Source organism: Lissotriton helveticus, chromosome 3_1, assembly GCF_964261635.1.
Source record: "Lissotriton helveticus chromosome 3_1, aLisHel1.1, whole genome shotgun sequence".
NCBI lineage: Eukaryota > Metazoa > Chordata > Amphibia > Caudata > Salamandridae > Lissotriton > Lissotriton helveticus.
The window spans coordinates 1,625,893,479-1,625,911,440 of record NC_136061.1 but is presented as its reverse complement, the minus strand read 5'-3'; the positions used below and the strand labels follow the sequence as shown (position 1 = coordinate 1,625,911,440).

At 44.4% G+C, this 17,962-nt stretch overlaps 1 protein-coding gene across 2 annotated transcripts in view; it reads right to left on the bottom strand.

Moving 5' to 3' along the window:
* DPP10 (dipeptidyl peptidase like 10) overlaps positions 1-17,962 on the bottom strand; it is a 1,755,202-nt gene that overhangs the window by 99,032 nt on the left and 1,638,208 nt on the right. For both annotated transcript variants that reach the window (XM_078683981.1, XM_078683980.1), the window contains exon 20: positions 4,545-4,739. In XM_078683981.1, coding sequence (XP_078540107.1) covers positions 4,545-4,739 — 195 coding nt within the window. The remainder of the gene's footprint in view (positions 1-4,544; positions 4,740-17,962) is intronic.

Here is a 17,962-nt window from a genome sequence, read left to right as displayed (position 1 = left end):
AGGGTGGAGATGCAAATATTCAACAATCCAGCCAGACCCACCTTCTCCTACCTCCGGAAACGAACGGCTGCCACCCTGACTGTGGCCCTATCTGTCGTCAATGTCTCGGGCCTTGTATGCATCACAGGCCATGGGACACAACTGGTGGGCCACAGCGCTTGCCGCATCACCAGAACTTTAGACTCAACCGACCCACCCTCTTTTGTCACCTCTCCAAACATGTACTTTGTCTGTGGTACAAAAGCCTACACCTGGCTCCCAAACGGCTGGGGAGGTACCTGCTACATTGCCTTCATCCTTCCTCCAACCTATGTGGCTCCGGCAAACCATCACCGACAAAAGCGAGAAAAAGGACATTGAGCAGGCCGACTCCACTGGAGCACAATTCTTGGATGCAATAAAGGGACTTGTTCCACTTTGGGGTCCGATGGCGAACAGTCGTGCTATTTGGCATTTGTCCCAGGCAGTCGAAACAACGATGAACATTACAGCCGGGATCCTCACAAACAACGCAGCCGAGCTTCAGGCGGTCCGTCTGGTGGCTCTTCAAAACCGCCTTGTTCTAGATGTGGTTCTGGCTGACCGTGGAGGAGCATGCCGTATCATCGGGTCCAGCTGTTGTACCTACATACCAGACAATTCGCCCTCAGTCTACAAAGCCATTGAACACCTCCACAGACTCTCCTCAGAAGTTCATCAGGAACAAGACGGATGGTCACTTGGGAGTTGGTTCTGGAGTGCTGTAAAGGACTGGGGATGGAGGTTGTTCATGATCGTACTGATACCAATCGTCGTAATATGTGGACTCTGCCTGGGTATTCAATGCTTGCCGCCTCTGTGCTCACTGTTTGCTAACTGTATTTGCCCCAAGACTCCGAACTTCGAAGCTGAACGTATGAAAGCTTTGTATGATATCGAAATACGTAATATAATGGGGATAGACATAAATTGACAAGCTGGCTAGATATGTTGAAAAGGGAGGACTGTTAAAATCTGGATTGTGGCGTAAACATTATCGGCGCCATCTTGTCCTTTTCAGATCCATACGTGCGCGTAAGCAGCAGCCATTTTGATTGCCATGGCCTCTCTGCCCACTCCCAATAGCCTGCGCGTCTCTCCCCCTCACTCCCCGGCCTCGCAAGCATTCCCCCGCGCCCCGACAGCCCCCGGTCTCTCCTGCTTGGGCCATGAACGCACCTCTAACGCGACCCTGTCTCCGAGCCACATCCCGTGCTGAACCCCCTCGCTCTTTCATCTCATTCAAAGAACAGGCCCTTTTGATAACCTCTTCCTCCCTGCCCGATTGTCCGGCCTGATCCCAGGCCATCACCTAGCTCAACAGATGCAGTTTATTGCCCCCTACAGTAGGACCTCGCCCCACATCAAAGGAGCGGGGATTAATCAATGCCTTCACACCCCTAGATCCGACCGATCGCCCACATTCCTTTTCCCAGCGGAATGTCCAGCTGCGCGATAGCCATCATGCTGAGATTTGGGTGGGGACCTCTACTGTAGATATGTGTGAGAACGGGCCTGAACCGGGGATTCCAAAGATGCCTTTTTAACTTCAAAGCAATACCACGGATGTCATAAATGTAATAAAGCCATAAACCTGTGTATAAGAGGCCAGGCCTCAGAGATGCGGTTAGAGCACCTCGAGAAGATACCCTGTTGTCTGATTTGACGTGTTCTGCTCCGTCGGAATAAAAACTCCTGTTTCCTGCCTTCCTGTCTCCAGCGCCTGCCTCTTTGTTTGGTAATATCGGATGGTATGAGAGGCGGCTAACGCCGGGCAAACACTGAAGGTTCTTGGTCGACATCGGCCCTACCTTTTCACAGCATCTCTAAACATTCATCCTTAACTGCAGTCAACCAGTCAATAAATTCAGACTATTAGACCTCACCAAGTTTTACCAAATATCTTATATCTGTAGTCTTTCCACAGTACATGCCTTTTGTGTTTTTGTCATATATTTCGCACTGACTCTCTTATTTATGCGACTGTTTTGTAAACAGATGCCTTCTGCCATTTTTAGGCAGTTATTAGTAATTAATAGGTTCCCTCTATACTGTTGTAGGGATGTGGGTGGAAGACGTTTTATCTTTACCACCGTCACCCTTGCTCGCTTTGTCAAGAAGGTGTAGTCGTTAATCCATTATTATGTAAACCTGCTATCTGCCCAAAATCTGATCTTCTTTTTGAAGTAACATTTTGGGTGAATGCTTTTTTGTCAATCCTGGTTCCCACCCTCAAACCCCCTCCGATTTACTGACAACCCTTCTTTACCATCACCACCCTCACCCGCACTCCCTTATCTACCCTTCCGTTCAAACCCCCACCTGCTCTGCCGTTCGCCACCCCCATCTGATCGTCAAAGGCAATAGTTCGTCCATAAGCTAGACGTATTGGCTTTGCCAATGCTTGTCATCTTTAGTTGTTTAAACTATGGTGCCAGTCAGACATGCTGCACAAATGCTCAACAAGTTCATAGAGTAGACAGCCAAGGAGTAGTGGGGGTTAAAACCAACAGATCGGTTCGGTATGTGACGAACACAGAACATCTTGGGTAGCTTAGGAATATGTCAGAATGTATGGTCTGGTAACTCCTAGACGATACTTATTGCAGAGCATGTCTGACTTCCTAGTTGTAATTTCCTCTCTGTGTCCTCATCACCCTACAAGGCTGCTTGCGTATATGTTTTATTTACTTAATTGTTTAACACAGTTTAAAAATTAGACCTTAACAGGTAACAGAGCCCTTTGTTCCACTGCCACCCTTTGACACTGCTAGCTGACATTAAAACAGGTATTCCTAAAATATTGCGTGTGCTGTCTCTGCCTTGAGAAACCACTTCAACATTTCAGACAAGGTCAAGTGGTACAGAATCTTTCTGGAGATTATTCATGTCAGCAAAAATGTTTAAACGTTTAACATCTGCCTGAGCTCATGGAGAAAAAATATCTTTAATGACCCTGACATTTTGGCTCTGCTTTTTCGCATGGATCGGCAATAGGATTCCAAAGCGTGACTGGCCTAAAATTTGCACTCAAAAACAGCAATTAATGTTATGATAGGAAACACACAAAAAATTACAAAATGAAACCAGGCAAGCTGTAAGGAAAGTTTTGTTTGTGACATGGTATTTGCAGAAGTGCATCTCTAATTAACTGGACGCTAGAAAGGACCAGTGTCCTGTCAATGTTTAATAGTGGTCGCAAGGCATTTTTCATCCGCTTCAGTTTTTGTTGTGCAGTTGTTTTTAATACATTGGTATTTGTGGATTTGGCCTAACAATACAGTCTGGTGTGGTAATTGCAAAATAGGCCGGAACTGGGGATTTCAGTAGCTTCTTATATGATGGAGAGAGACAAGTGCACCTGAGAAGTGCTCGGGGACGTCCACTCCAGTCAGAAGATGGTAAGAGCTTGAGACTAAAATGGAGAATGCGTTGCAATGTACACTGTGGTAGTGCTGGGGACAGAAAGGACCATTGCTGATTCCATGTCAAGGGTAGAGGATGAGTCATAATGTTCACAGCCGCCCACTTTGAAATGGGGGAACCAGGTCCAGCTTCGGGTCTCGGGGTGGGCTTAACATCCTGTGATTCTGGGCAAATCACGTCATTCGCCTATGCCTATCAAGCAAATGAATGTGTCCTACTGTAACATACCTGGTGCTCATGTAAACCGCTATAATAATCTGCACACAAAAGAAAAGGTGAAGACGAGTTGGAAAGTAAAGGTGCAGTGAGTAGCTTGGTCCTCTGGGCCATAATCCAGAGAAGAAAGTTTCCTCCCAAGTAGACAGCAGTGCCAGTTGAGGATGTGGTTGGAGCAACTAGAGTAAGTGGGTTGAGCCTCCTAAAAAAATGTGAGCACCTGCACTTCATATTTTACAAATTAAGCAGTGAGAATCTCCCCCACTGAGCCTAAACTCAGTGCTTGCTCAGTGCAAGTTTTAGGTGATACGCCTATGACCTCCAATATCTGTTGATAGCTGTCAGGGAAATTTGAGTCAAAACTCCCATGCATGCATAGCAGCAACATTTGGTTGATATTCTCAGGCACATAAAGATTACATAAGTTACTAAAAGAACCCATGAATGGAGTTAGGTATTATTTTTCAGATCGCAATCCTTCTTCTTATAATGTGTAAACCTGACGCAAATTCATATATTGAATGCTGCAGGCAGTCCCACAACAAATCCCGTTTTGAATGAGCCGGACAAAACATTCTTTTATTTTCATTGACAAATGAACATTCATAACCATAATTTGGTTCTGGTGTTAACCTGGACTTCTATGGGAATTCACAAGGGCATATTATCAAGCCCATTTCCGCCGCTTTAGCTGCAGTTTTCTGCCGATAAAACCGGCGATAATGTATCGCCCTTTCTTGATAATATGGCCATATATTTTTTAAATCATCAAACGAACTTTCGAAGATGTGATTTTGAGACAAAATGACCAGTTGCATCTTTACTTATAATTCTTGCGCCAAAGTCGGTGTAACAACAATTTACACCATTTTTGCCATACTCACTCTACTGCGGTGATTTGGTCTTTTACTTCCACGGATCCTAAGCTTCGGTGCACCTCCTGTAGGATTTTAAGTCCCTGAAATCCGCTTCCCCTGCCATCGAAGCGAGCCACGATGACATTGTGAGAGTTGACAAGCACCGAATCCCAGTCAATGTGGAACTTATCTGCAACCAGCTGACCTCCCGGAGCTTCATCGCTGTAATGACAGACATACCCGAAATGAGCAAACATTAATATAATAATTCAATACATAATTTCAGATTGCTGAAAAAATCAACGTACGCCTTCGTCATCCCTTTTTAATCATCCCATTTCTCTTGGTATGGCAAATATTACAGTTTTGTCTGCACAGCTGTGTCACTGATAAAAGCATGTCTATTTCGAAAGTCGAAATGATAAAGTCAGGGCTACTACAGGTAGGGAGTACTGGGGAGACCGAATTATGTGGTAGGTTTGAATAAATGATGTGAAAAGAAACGCCAAGTTATGTGGTATATGTACTGTGGCAGTATTATTTTCCAATTTCGTCATAACACATGTTGAATCTGTATTTTGTCATTTTAACACATATTAATACTGTCTGGGTAAAGGTTTCATCTGATTAGTACCCCAAAGGCTTTAACACGTAAATAGGGCAATCAGCAACAGACGCCGATCCATCTCATTTTCTAAAGAGTCTGCCCTGTAGGGCATGTCGTGTAGAGCTTTTTAATATTAGCGCTTGATTAATTGAGGCGAAAAAAACTTTTGTAATCATCAAATTATGCAACAGATGGATTATATGACAAGTCCAGTAAATGTATAATTGTAGAAAATGCAGCACAATCACATAATTCCAGCGGCGCGAAACTAGGCAAGGAGATCACACACAAGAATGACACTCACGGTGAGCTCGAAGGGGTTTATGTAAAATACCATTTTAGGATTTTGCACAGAAATAAACATTATTAATTCGCAGAGTTCCGAAAGGGATTTATTTCTACCGAATGATAAAGAATGACTTATTAAACAATTAGGTTACTTTTAAAACAAATATTAATGTATTGATTTATATGTATTTATCTATAATATATTGTCAGTTCATTGGCTGTGTTTTGAGTTGCTTTAATTCCTTTCTGTTCAGCTGTGCTCAGCATATGAAACTCTCAGACTCCCTATTTAGGACCCTGCCCATCCATCAAGGAGTTTATCATGGCTCTATCCTTTTCACAAAAACTCTTCGATGGAACCTCCCGAGGAAACGCAACATCTAATTTCATCTGTATGTAGATGACACCAAGATATGTTCTAATCTTTCTACACTTGAGGACCTATCCTTTCTTGCTAAGATTCAAGATCTCCAAGAACGGGTGATGAAGCACTATCTTAACCTGAAATGACAAAATCTGAATTCATATAGAACTTTCCTCTACATCCCAATACCCAAGCTGGCAGGAGGAGATGAATCCTCTCAACAGCAAACCATTGTCAGTAAAAAGAGAAACATTCTTTGACTTTACAGAAAAAATCTGTACCTCCAATTCAATTCTCTAGCTAAAGAGGCTCACTTCTAAATATGACTACTCCCAGGTCTCAAGTACCTCATTTCACAGGAAGATTTTGAATCAGCTGTCCTATTCCTGGTCCTGTTGAACTCCCTAGCTCCCATCTATATGTCATTTCCAAAACACATCTAATGCCCTTTAAAAGCAGCCCTCCACACTGCAACTTGTCTGCCATCGGGTGCCAGAAGTTCTCAACACTCTGATCCTCATGGCTCAAAATTGGCTTCTAAATGAAGCTAGATGCCTTTTCAAGGTGGCCTGCATTATTCACAGGGCTTTACATGATAGGATGACAAACTAGACCTCGCACAACTAATTATCTCAGGTGGGTCCGTAAACTCCAAGAACTGTGGAGTCACTAGGTCTAAAAATTCACTGGTTGCGCTTACGAAGTTTGGAATTTCATCCTTTTGTCTATCAAGACAAGCCCATCCTTCTTCGCATACAAGAAAGAGCTCAGAGTCCTCCTTTTTCAAAACTTTAAGTTTATTCACCTTTATGGAGTAATGGCAATGAAAATCAAGATACTCAGCTTTCGATTACAAAGCATTTTTCTTCAGCTTTTGTACATCGACATGTTCACTTGAGCACAATGGAACAATGTAAAACAGTGCACAATACAAATCTAATCAACATGCTACAAAGACATACAAATGCATAGTCCAGAAAGCCCATGACAAATCTTTTTAGATGCACAGTAGTTCTTTAGAAAGTAACACATGCATGTAGCTTTCAGTGATGTCATTTTTATAATGTGGAGGATCTTGCTTGGGGAAGGTGAGTGGATATTTGATGAGCAAATCTAAACAGATAGGTTAGAAAGCCTTACAAAGTATAGTGAATGTGGTGGCTATTCCCCTACGTTTGGTATTTAACATATATAGGAGTATTTATTCAATTGTTATTGTGTTTTTATATGATTGGTCAGGTTTATCATTCAGGGGGGGTGGCTGTAATGTATGTGGCAGCCCTCTGCAACTTGTTATGTTCTTCTTCGTGTGTTAGGAGTTGAACAGTTCTATTTGGACCTGATCCTTTACAGTATTCTTGAAACGGGCCCAATAATCTTTTATAAAGAGTTGTCTGGTTTACTAATCTGTATATATTACATGGAAGCTTGCAATCCCTGTTCACACATATTTTCAGACTTATTTGAGGCCAAAGAGATAAGACAATATTAAATACTGGTTCGCAACGGTTTAAATATAATGTCCTTGCCACACAGTGTCAGAGTAAAAAGAGGACGAATACTATATGCAGATTAGATATCACATAGAGTAAGTCAGTATTCAAAGAGAGGTGGGATCGACATCAATAAAGAGGCAGGAATTGTAGATCTTGTGAAGAAGAAACACATGGATTGAGATGGGAAACATTTAAAAAAAACTTGAATAATAATATTTTTAAAGCACCTCATACCACAATAATGCAGTTTCCAATCACTTCACAAGGTGGGTGTTATTATTACCCAATTTAAACATATTTATCCCAAGTGAAGGAAGGTCACTTTGGGTTTGATGGAACTGCAGGACCTCTCTAAACCACCCCTCAAATCTTTGGTGCTTGCGCCTCATGTAGTCATCGGGAAACCACTGAGTTTCCAACAGCAATCCTCAGGTGGCACCACCGTATCAAAGCACCAGCTGAGGACCAGGAAAACCAATGCGTTGGAAGGTCTGTCGCTTTAGGGAAGGGCATGTGTTTCGAGGCAGGAGACATAATCATTGGCCCTTAGGCACAAGGAAAACATCTTGTGTATTAGGGCCACTGGTATTTTGCTTTGGAGAAATAAACACTTGCTTCATTGTTTCTGAAAAATAAAATTAAATGATGCTAACCTGTCTCAATGACAATGCCCGCTAACCTTCATGCAGGCAGGAACACTTTTTCAACATAACCCTCAAAGTCATGGACATCTAAAAAGTTAATGGGCGAAGGAAAGGACCTCAGCTCTACCTGTAGACTGGCAAGCGCCTAAATGCTCCTTGAAATACCAACTGGCACAATGGAACCAATGGGTCAAAATTCTTGTATTGCTGGTCACGAAATGGGGTGAGCCATGGAATTTACTAGGGAAACTTTAAACAAAGCGACATCCACTCAGTACGAGGTTTTGAATAATCAGTTCCTGATTGAAACAAACTTATTACAATCTTTCAAGTTACGGAAGAACAATTGCAGCACATTCTCCTTTAATAAGTGATTTTTTAATGAGAGAAAATGTATTAGGCAAACATTTATGAAATTATTGAACACCCTAACGTGACAGAAGAGCATTTTAAAATGTGCACTTTAGATGGAAAATATGTGAGCGAGATGCTTGACTTGCTTCTTCTAGGAACGGAGGCCCCAATTATGGAAATATGTTGGGAATAGGAATGAGCATTGGCGTAGTAACACCAGATTGTGTTCACCAGGAAAACTTTGGTGCTACAGGAGGAACTCTTGTATATGAGAATTTGCTCTTGTAGGTGGTTGTGCCTTATGCAGATGAGTGAAAGACAGCAAATGACAGGTCATTGGATATTACATACTTTACTTTACACTGACAACCAAGATCCTCATCTGCAGAGCACAATTGTTCAAGTAAAGTTCGTTTCACATAGTGCAGTGTAGTCTGGCTAAAAGTAGAATCTAGAGAGCTGGTTTAATTTGGGGGTGGGGCTTAAGAGCCAGGTGGGCTACCATGCCCTCATTCCTGTCATGGCATCCAGCATTGTGGGTTTGATTTTAACAATTTACGAGGGCTGATTTTGGTTCCTTATCGTCAGTGATAATAGCAAAATTGTTTTAACGTTTTGAAATTGTAGATGAGTGTAATAGTAATTATATGCAATTAGCTATTACCTCTACCACTGCATTTTGCCTCTAATTTTGTAAAGTATCACATTTGAATATATGCAGTATATCAAGTATGAATGATACAATTACATATAGACTATAAAAATAGCCATTTGGGGCCAGATGCACAAAAAAAAGGGAAACCACCCCAGAATTTCTAGAGGGTGTTTTCCATTCACTATGTTTAAAATCCACATACATTGTACTTGAGTCACATAATTGATTGTTAATCACAAGGCACCCACTGAAAGTCCTTGGGAGCTGCAGAGTAAAGTGATTTGCAAACAAGCCTTTCTCGTGTTGTTGCAAATTTACGAAGAAAGAGCTTGTAACCACTTTGGTTGTGGGAGTTGTTTGTGTGTTGGACTATGCTTAATGGAGAATTGTTTTGTGTTGCATTTTGTGAATGCTCTGTGCTTTCAAGGGCTTTTAAAAAATGTAATGAACATTTAAATTGTGGGCTGATCTTGTTGTTGGGCACAAGGGGTGGTATTTTGTAATTATTCAAGCTATGCTTGACACTTACAGTGGCCATTTTGGGTTGCCTTTCTTGTCTCTCAACCTGACTTGATTCTGTGGGGCAGGAGGATATTTAATGTGGCCCACAACATTTCCACACATCAGGCACTGGCAGCACGTCAAAGGCACACTAAAGGAAAGCCCATCTGTGCCTATCCATGCCTGGACTGCGACCAGTGGTGTGCCAAGCTGCCATTTTTTTATTCAGATGGTTAAGCATTGTCACTTTTTACCAGACCACTCCGACCTTCTAAGGGGTCCATTACGATGGCGGGTGGACAAAGTCCACCCGCCAACCTAAGGGAAGCCAGGGACCGACTGCCGAAGTCGCGGCGGTCCCGCCAAGTAAATTAGGATGCACCCGTCACACTGGTGGGCGCTGCCTGGCCCCTTTACAATGCGGGTGGATCTGCTGGCTGCAGACCCACTCACAGTGTAAATGGACTGTGCACGGCATTCCCATGCACTACATGGCAGGCACCACGTGGTGCCTGCCACGTAGTGCATGGCTATGGTACCCCCCATGTGCACCCCCAACACCATGGGGGCCCACTACGGGCCCCCAACAGCAAGGACCGTGAGCCTTTCCATAACGGCAACACCACCATGGAAAGGCTCATTACCGCACTCATCATAATATGGATGGCAATGTCTCAGAGACACCGCCACCATATTGTGATCTTTTTCCACCCGTTCAACAAGTCAACCAGCAAAAAACTGGCAGATGGTCTTTCCGTTGCGGGGGGTGGCAACCCGCCCTACATCGTAATCTGCCCCATAATCTCTATGCTCCTATTGTTTGAGCAAGCATATGCTGATGCTCAAATTAGAAACCCATTTTTGTGAGCAGCAAATTGCCCTCACCCTTATTAATTAACAGTCCCTCTGCCTTCCAACATTCTCAGGGGTATATTCACAGGAGCGTGTGATAACTACTGCAAGAGTAGCGTAACGCAATTTTCAACATCGCAGCCCATCGCGGGAAAACAACTCCGTGACAATGTGGAATTCACAACACGGTGGTAGCATGCAATAGTTTGCCGACACCGCGGCCAATGCCCGCGACACAACCACCTCGACGGAGATAAATAGACAAACCCCAACGTGAAAAAACCTGCGATGAGCAAAAGCGCAATAAGAAAACAGTGACAACCAGTGCGAGGGCAGCAATACACATGCGCAATGTGAAAAAAAGCACAAGTACAGCATACGGAAAATGCCACAGAACAAAAGTACCACGGATGCACCCTGGCCAACTGCAGAGGACTACATGTACACCACATCTACCTAGCACCGTGGAAGAACAGAACCGACAGGCACACCACATGAAAGAGACCAGTGGCAGACAAATCAGAACCGCACAAGCAACACACCCACCGTGCAGCATATGCACATACGCAAAAGTGCACCTCGACATTGACAACATCCCGGTACAAACAGCACCCCCACCACATTTGAACACAGGACACAACTGATTCCACAAATGTGCACGACCTGACAAATCACATCTGAAATCGCAGGGAAAAGTAACATTAAAATGCACAAGTACAAGTTGAAACCAGCAAATATTTTTTATTCACACATGCAGTGCATTTGGACATTTAGTACTGTTGCTTGTTTGTCCTGGATGGTCACAATGTGACCTATACATGAGAAGTAAGTGTCAATGATGGTATTCCTATGGGCCATTCCTGCTGCTGCAGTGGGATGTGGCCTACCTGCCCTACCATCATTGTTCGGTACCTCTAGGACTGGGATCAATGGGGCCCTGGTGCGAACACCGATGTTGTGTAACGGTATACAACCTTTAGAACGCAACTTTTACAACGCACTACCATTACAACAAAACTTTTACAACGCAACATCCATTACAACGCATGCATTTACAACGCAGTCATTACAATGCATGACACTACAACGCACACCACTACAACGCAGGCCATTACAACGCAGTCATTACAACGCATACCATTACAACGCATAGCATTACAACACATAGTACCCTTACACTATCCAACACTTACCCTACTGGTACACCCCCTGGAGTTAGAATAGTAATTTTTACCCCTACATTATCCAACACTTACTCTACTGTTGCACCCCCTGGAGTTAGAATAGTAAATTTTACCCCTACACTATCCAATACTTACCTTACATGCAATGCAATGTAATGCGTTGTAATGGTATGCGTTGTAAATGTAGTATGCGTTGTGGTGGAATGCGTTGTAAAGGTAGTTTCAAAGAATTTGTTGTAATGGCATGCGTTGTAATGGTGTGCGTTGTAATGGATGTTGCGGTGTAAAAAATGGGTTGTAAAGGTAGGCGTTGTAAAAGTATGCGTTGTAACGTCATACATCCTTGTGTAACACACAACATGCAATGATCAGCTTGCACACGATGTCCGGGCTGTACAGGACCTTTCCATCTGTGCTGTCCAGGGATCTGAAATGTGACTTCAACACGTCAAATGTGCGTTCCACAATGCCCTTGGTGCATATGTGGGCTGCATTGTACTGCCGCTGGGTGGGTGTGTTCGGATCTCGGACGGGGGTCATCATACAAGGGCAGAGTGCATATCCTTGATCACCTGTGACAGTGAAGGGAGAAAAGAGTCAATACTTGGTTCTGCATGTGATGGCAGGTCCACCAACCCAGTGACGCCTGTGCTGGTTGTGTGTGGGGTGAGTTTAAGCCAGCTGCAGGGAGTAGCTGATGCTGGCAACTACACCAACAGACAGCAGGCACCCAGAAATGCAATGTCAGAACTACAAGGGGGGATGACACGAGTCGCACAGGGCTAGTGGCCCCGGATGCACAGCAGCCGACAAAGGCCCACCGCCACGAGACGCTGACCTGCAGGATACTGGGGTGGGGTCATGTGGGCAGAGCAGTGCTTCAATTGTGTTATGGGTGCATTTTGCATCTTCACACGTTCAACTATTGTGTGGCTGTGGTGCCATGAAATGTCTGTATTGGGTGCGGGGGTAGGCCATGATGACCATGGAGTGGTTGTGTCTGGTAGTGGTCGTTTAGTTTGCCATGTTGATTGTAGTTTGATCACATGTGCATCCCCAGAGTTGTGCATTGTGCTTTGGAGGCATTATGATTTGTGGTGTGCTGACCTGGTACTTACCAACGGTGCAGTCCTGTTCCATATGTGCCATCCTGGAAGCGCTGGTTGATGATGGACTGTCGGAAGATGAAGGAATTATGCACACTGCCTGGGTAGTTGGCAACAACATTGGTGAAGAGTCCCCGGTGGTCCACTATTGCCTGTACATTGATGGAATGCGTGTGCTTTCTGTTGTGTTAGTGGTGTGCAGTATCCGCAGGGGGCACAAGTGGGACATGTGTGCAGTCGATTGCCCCCAACATGGCCGGAAATCCGGCTATGGCGTAGACGCCTTGCTTAGTCTCCAACAGTTCCTGCGCAGTGTTGGGGAAGTGAAGGTACTGGGGTATGAAGCTGAGGATGGCATCCAGGACAGGTGTGATGAACTTTGATTGGAGTGGTGTGGCTCACTGGTTAGAGGCGGCAGACCCGGGAGCAGGAGTCGGCCCGGGACCAGGGTTCAATTCCCGACGCGGCAGGGTCGTGGACCAGGGTCAGCAAACTTGACAATTCTCGCCTCGGTGCCTACTCTAAACTGGGGTCCCACTCGGCAACTCTGGGCATTAGCTTGCCTAATCTCCACAACGGCCCCATCAACGCCGGGGATGCCTGGCTCCACCTTGGGGATTCCCAGTAGGGACCATCCCACAGGGAAAGCCAGGACGGGTTCCCCAGCGGTATACAGCGCCGGGACGCCCCTTTGCTGGGGCAGCTGTGCGCTTTACAAGTATACAACATTTAACATTTGATAGGGCTGGCTGTGAGACCCCTCTGACTCTGGCAGTTGTTGGTTGGAAGGTACCAGAGGCCAACAGGTGCAACACAGCCAGCACCTTTGTCTGCGGAGGGATGTTCGTTCTCCGCTGTGTTGTGACCATCAGCCTGTGGGCGATGTGGGTTACGATGTGGTGAGTGGGTGTCCTTTTGAGCCTGTAGTGGGCAATGACTTCCTCGGGCTTCAGGTCTGTGAGAATGGTGCGTTTTCGGTAGGTCCGCTGTCTTACTCTGTGCTGCCTCTGTGGTTGTCTGGGGAGGGGGTTGCAGGCCCGGGTCCTGGGGGTGGTGGCTGTCCCGGGGGTGGTGACGGTGGGTGTTGTGGCCCGGTTGGGGCTCCGAGCTGCATGATGAGTAGCTCCATGGTGTTGTTTGTTCTTCGGGTGTGGCTGTGTGAGGGGCTCCGTTGCCTACTTCAGGTAGTCGTCCGTGTTTAAATACCTGCGGCTACCGTGGCTTATCGCCTGTTTACGGTTCGCTTCGCGGATCTGTCAGTTAGTTGTGAAGTAGTGTTGTTGTTTTTTCGGGTGTCTCTGTGTTCGTTTTTGGGACTGTTATCACGGGAATTCTGACGATGTCTGCTGTTAGCACCAGCTTGTGAATGGTGGGGTAAATTTATCACGACTTTGGCTGCACTAAAGTGCCGTTAATTCACCGAAAGCTCCTTGTGAATATGCCTCTCACTTTATGAAAGATCGTATTAGTGATTATAACTTGGTTGTAATGGCCATTACAGAAATATGGTTCACTGGCAATTCAGCAGATGTTCTTCTCTGCGTTTCCACACCTAATTATAGTTGGTTTGAATATCACTGCTGCTATATGCTTGGTGATGGTCTGGCTTTCTTGGTCAATTACTTTTTTAGGTGCACTCAAATGAATTCTCCTTTTGATACTTCTTGGAGACTTTAACACAGGAACTTGCATGGCCGAAACACATTGACTTTCATAATAAACAAGTCTTTTTAAATTAACTTTTGTATCATTTCATTTGATTGACAGGAAGTAAGAAAACAAGTGGAGCTTTTTAAAATTGACTTCTTCCTTAGATGACTTCCTCCAGTTGAATTAAATAATTAAATCAACACAAAAAACCTACTACACTGAAAACCTTGGGGAGAGAAGTAACAGAGAGACTGTATATATTTTGCTGTTTTTATTGTCTGTCTGATTTGTTTTTTTCTGTCAAGGTTTGCCTTTATGAGACTATGTGTACCTAAATGGGTATATTCAGAGACTTTGACGACTTGTGACATATTTATTGGGTGGCTGTTGGAAATTGGCCCTCTCTGAAGGGTCATCTCAAACTTTTTGTCTTCCTCCTTCTCTTTTTCTGACCTTATTTTTGTTAGCTTTAGGACTCTGCGCACTTTACCACTGCTAACCAGTGGTAAAGTGCTTGTGCTCTCTCCTCTAAACATACGATGATTGGCATATCTGATTTACTTGCAAGTCCCTTGTGAAGTGGTATCGCATATACCCATGGCCTGTAAATTAAAATGCTACTAGTTGGCCTGCAGCACTGATTGTGCCACCCACAGAAGTAGCCTTTCACATCTGTCTCAGGCCTGACACGGCTGGGTCTGTGTGTGCAGTTACTACCACATCTTACAATCTCTGCAACCCAAAGCAGGGTGTAGGAACTCTTTATGTAACATACACATTATACATTGACAATAAATCATGTACATGTGTAAATCAATGTACAAGATGAGTTACATGAGACAGGGTTAAAAGGTTACTGTGCTATATTACAAGGATTACAATTTATGAGCTGCAGGTAAGTAAAGGATCTGTGTTAAAAGCTGTAATCGACTTTACAATCTACATAAAATAAAATCTGTCACCTGCATGTTACATGGTGTGCTTTGCAGGTGACACATTAACCTGCTATGCTACTTTGATTCAAATGTGGGACTTCACAAAATACAGAGTTCTCCAACAAATGCATTTACCTCCAGAGTTATATCACCATTATTTTTATTCCAGGAGATTTACTGGACACCCCTGCTGCACATGCCTTAAATATTTTAAAATGCAGACTTTGCAACCAATTAAGCAGAACAGATCTACTGCACTGCTTCTCCTTGTTGCCATTTTCTTTGTGACAGGGTTTGAAAAAATAAATATATTAGTTGAGGCCCAAATTTTGTGTCGGGATTGCGCCACTTTTTGGGCACAACCCAACACCAAATGTAATTTGTTAAATCTCATAATGTGCTTAAATGCACTCCAGATAAACATGTATGAGGTCTTAATATCTGATATCATTCTTGTGACGTCACATCCAATGAGGTCACTTCCTTTTATGTCACGTGCAATGTCATGCATCGTGACATCATGCGCTGTGATGGCATGATTTCTCTTGCATACTGCCTAACTATGGGGCCGATTAGGATCGCGGTGAATCCGCATCCTCTGGGCCGGCGGAAGCCACCGCCGGCCCGGAGGATGCGGATTCACCGCTGCGGAGGCTCCAAAGACCCACCGCCAGATTAGGATGGCTGGTGGGTCAGGAAGACCGTCCACTGCTTTTCCGCCGCGGTCGCATTCCGACCGCGGCAGAAAAGCTCTGATATGGTGGCGGTGTCTATCAGACACCACCAGCCATATTAGGATGGGGCAGAAGACATGCTTTTCCACCGTGGAAAAGCATGTGGTCTTATGTTTTTGGGGGCTCGTTGCGAGCCTCCAGGGTGTTGGGGGGTGGGGGGTGCACATGGGGGTACCTATGGTACCCCTCTGCATATGCATGCACAAAGCGGCAGGCACCGCGCGGTGCCTGCCGCTTTGTGCATGCATATGCAACGCATGCACTTTTAACCTTGCGGCGGGCGCTGCTTCAAGCAGCACCCGCCGCAATGTTAAACATAGGGTATGTGACCGCCAGGGTGGCGTGGAGGGAACGCCGCAGCCCCTGCGGACGTTCCCTCTACCTCGGGGGTGGCGGACGGACACAGGTCCGTCCGCCATCCTAAAAGGCCCCCTGGTGAGTCCCCCCACTTCTTTTTACAGGACTTGTACCCTGGAAGTAACAAGTAGCCATTATGGATTATGTATGGAAAGGTACATTCCCCACAACACAGTCACCCCTGCTCTATGGTGCAAGGCTGCCCGTGTTGGCGCTAGATAGCTAATTTTAGCTCCAGCGCTAGGAAAAACACAGGGGTGCACCGTTTTGTAATAAATACGGTGCATCCCTGCGTTTTAAAAATGTCAGAGAGCAGCACTGCCAAATTTAGTGCAGCTCCACTCTTTTACATTTTGTTGTACATACACCCCTAAGTTTTAAAAAGACAAATTCATGTCATATCACTTAGGAAGCCTGTCAGCGCCGGTCTTTCTCTGACATTAGACAAATAATTCGGAAGTCACTGCAAATTGGCTAAGTGAAACAGAGAAAGAAACGATTATTCACATCATCTGCATTTGCCCCATCCTTTTAAAAAAAATGAAGAGCGTTTTTGCGTAACGCTTTTGATCAATTTGCTGTTTAGACAAGCAGATACACCGTTATTGAAGCTTTAGAAACAAAAAAACAGTGCCCCGAGCATTCAGTTAATCAAATAGATAATAGATAGGTTTATTGAAAGAAAGATTGGGCAGTAGAAGTCGGTATGTGAAAAATTATGCCACAAGCATTTGACTTCTTGCAGCCTGACACACGTAGATTATAGCTTGACTTCAACTTTTAGACTTGATTGTGAATATATTGCGTGCCTTTTTTAACACTGCTCCAAACGAGTCTATAATTTTACTTGTAACATTTTGCACTGTTATACATGCAGTAGTTTTAAGTAACTATGTGTGAGCTAAATAACATTTAAAATAAAATACATTTTACTTATGAGCCACTGACTGGTGCCTTTCCTGCGTCAAACTTCTTTGGCTATTCCTAACAGTCAGATATGTCAATTGAAATAAGTAATTTACCATCCTTAGGGGTTCAAGTAGTTTCCCTAGAGAAAATTTAACAGCCTTCCAAAGCGCCTGATTCAAAAATGCCGGCAAATCCAGTCCAATAAAAGCAAAGAAAATTGGGGATACCACGTGAAATTCAGGATTTTCCTACAGACCCTGAACGTGGGATTTTGATTGGTATGTGTCAGGGGTAAGAGATACCTTATCAGTGAAATTTCAGAGCTTTTGAAGACTTGAATTTTTACCCTAAAGGCACACCACGTAAGGGGGCTTCAGGTAATTAAAAAAGGAATTGTGTACACAAAGTCTGGGCCTGGCTGCTTTTATTCAGGCCATTACTCAGCCTTAATTAGAGTTTTTAAATTAATGTCCTGGATTTCTAATAATATACCCCTTGAGGTAAAGATTTAGCCTAGCCATGTACCACTGGCTGTGCCTTCAGAAACCCAAGAACGTGTGGGCAGTGGCCCTTTGTTTAGCAGCAGTTACTGAATACTTACATTAGCAAGCAGTAGGGCATTATCTTTGCCCCTGTCCTGTTGGTTTACGCTATAGGACGGCATCGCCATGTTGTGTGACACTTAAGTGATTATTTATGGAAACTGACGCATCAGTGCATGAAAACAGCAATGGGACAGGTTTCAATGCTTCCTCCTTGCAACATGATGGATGCACTATATATTTTTGTATGATGCATCATGTCGCAAG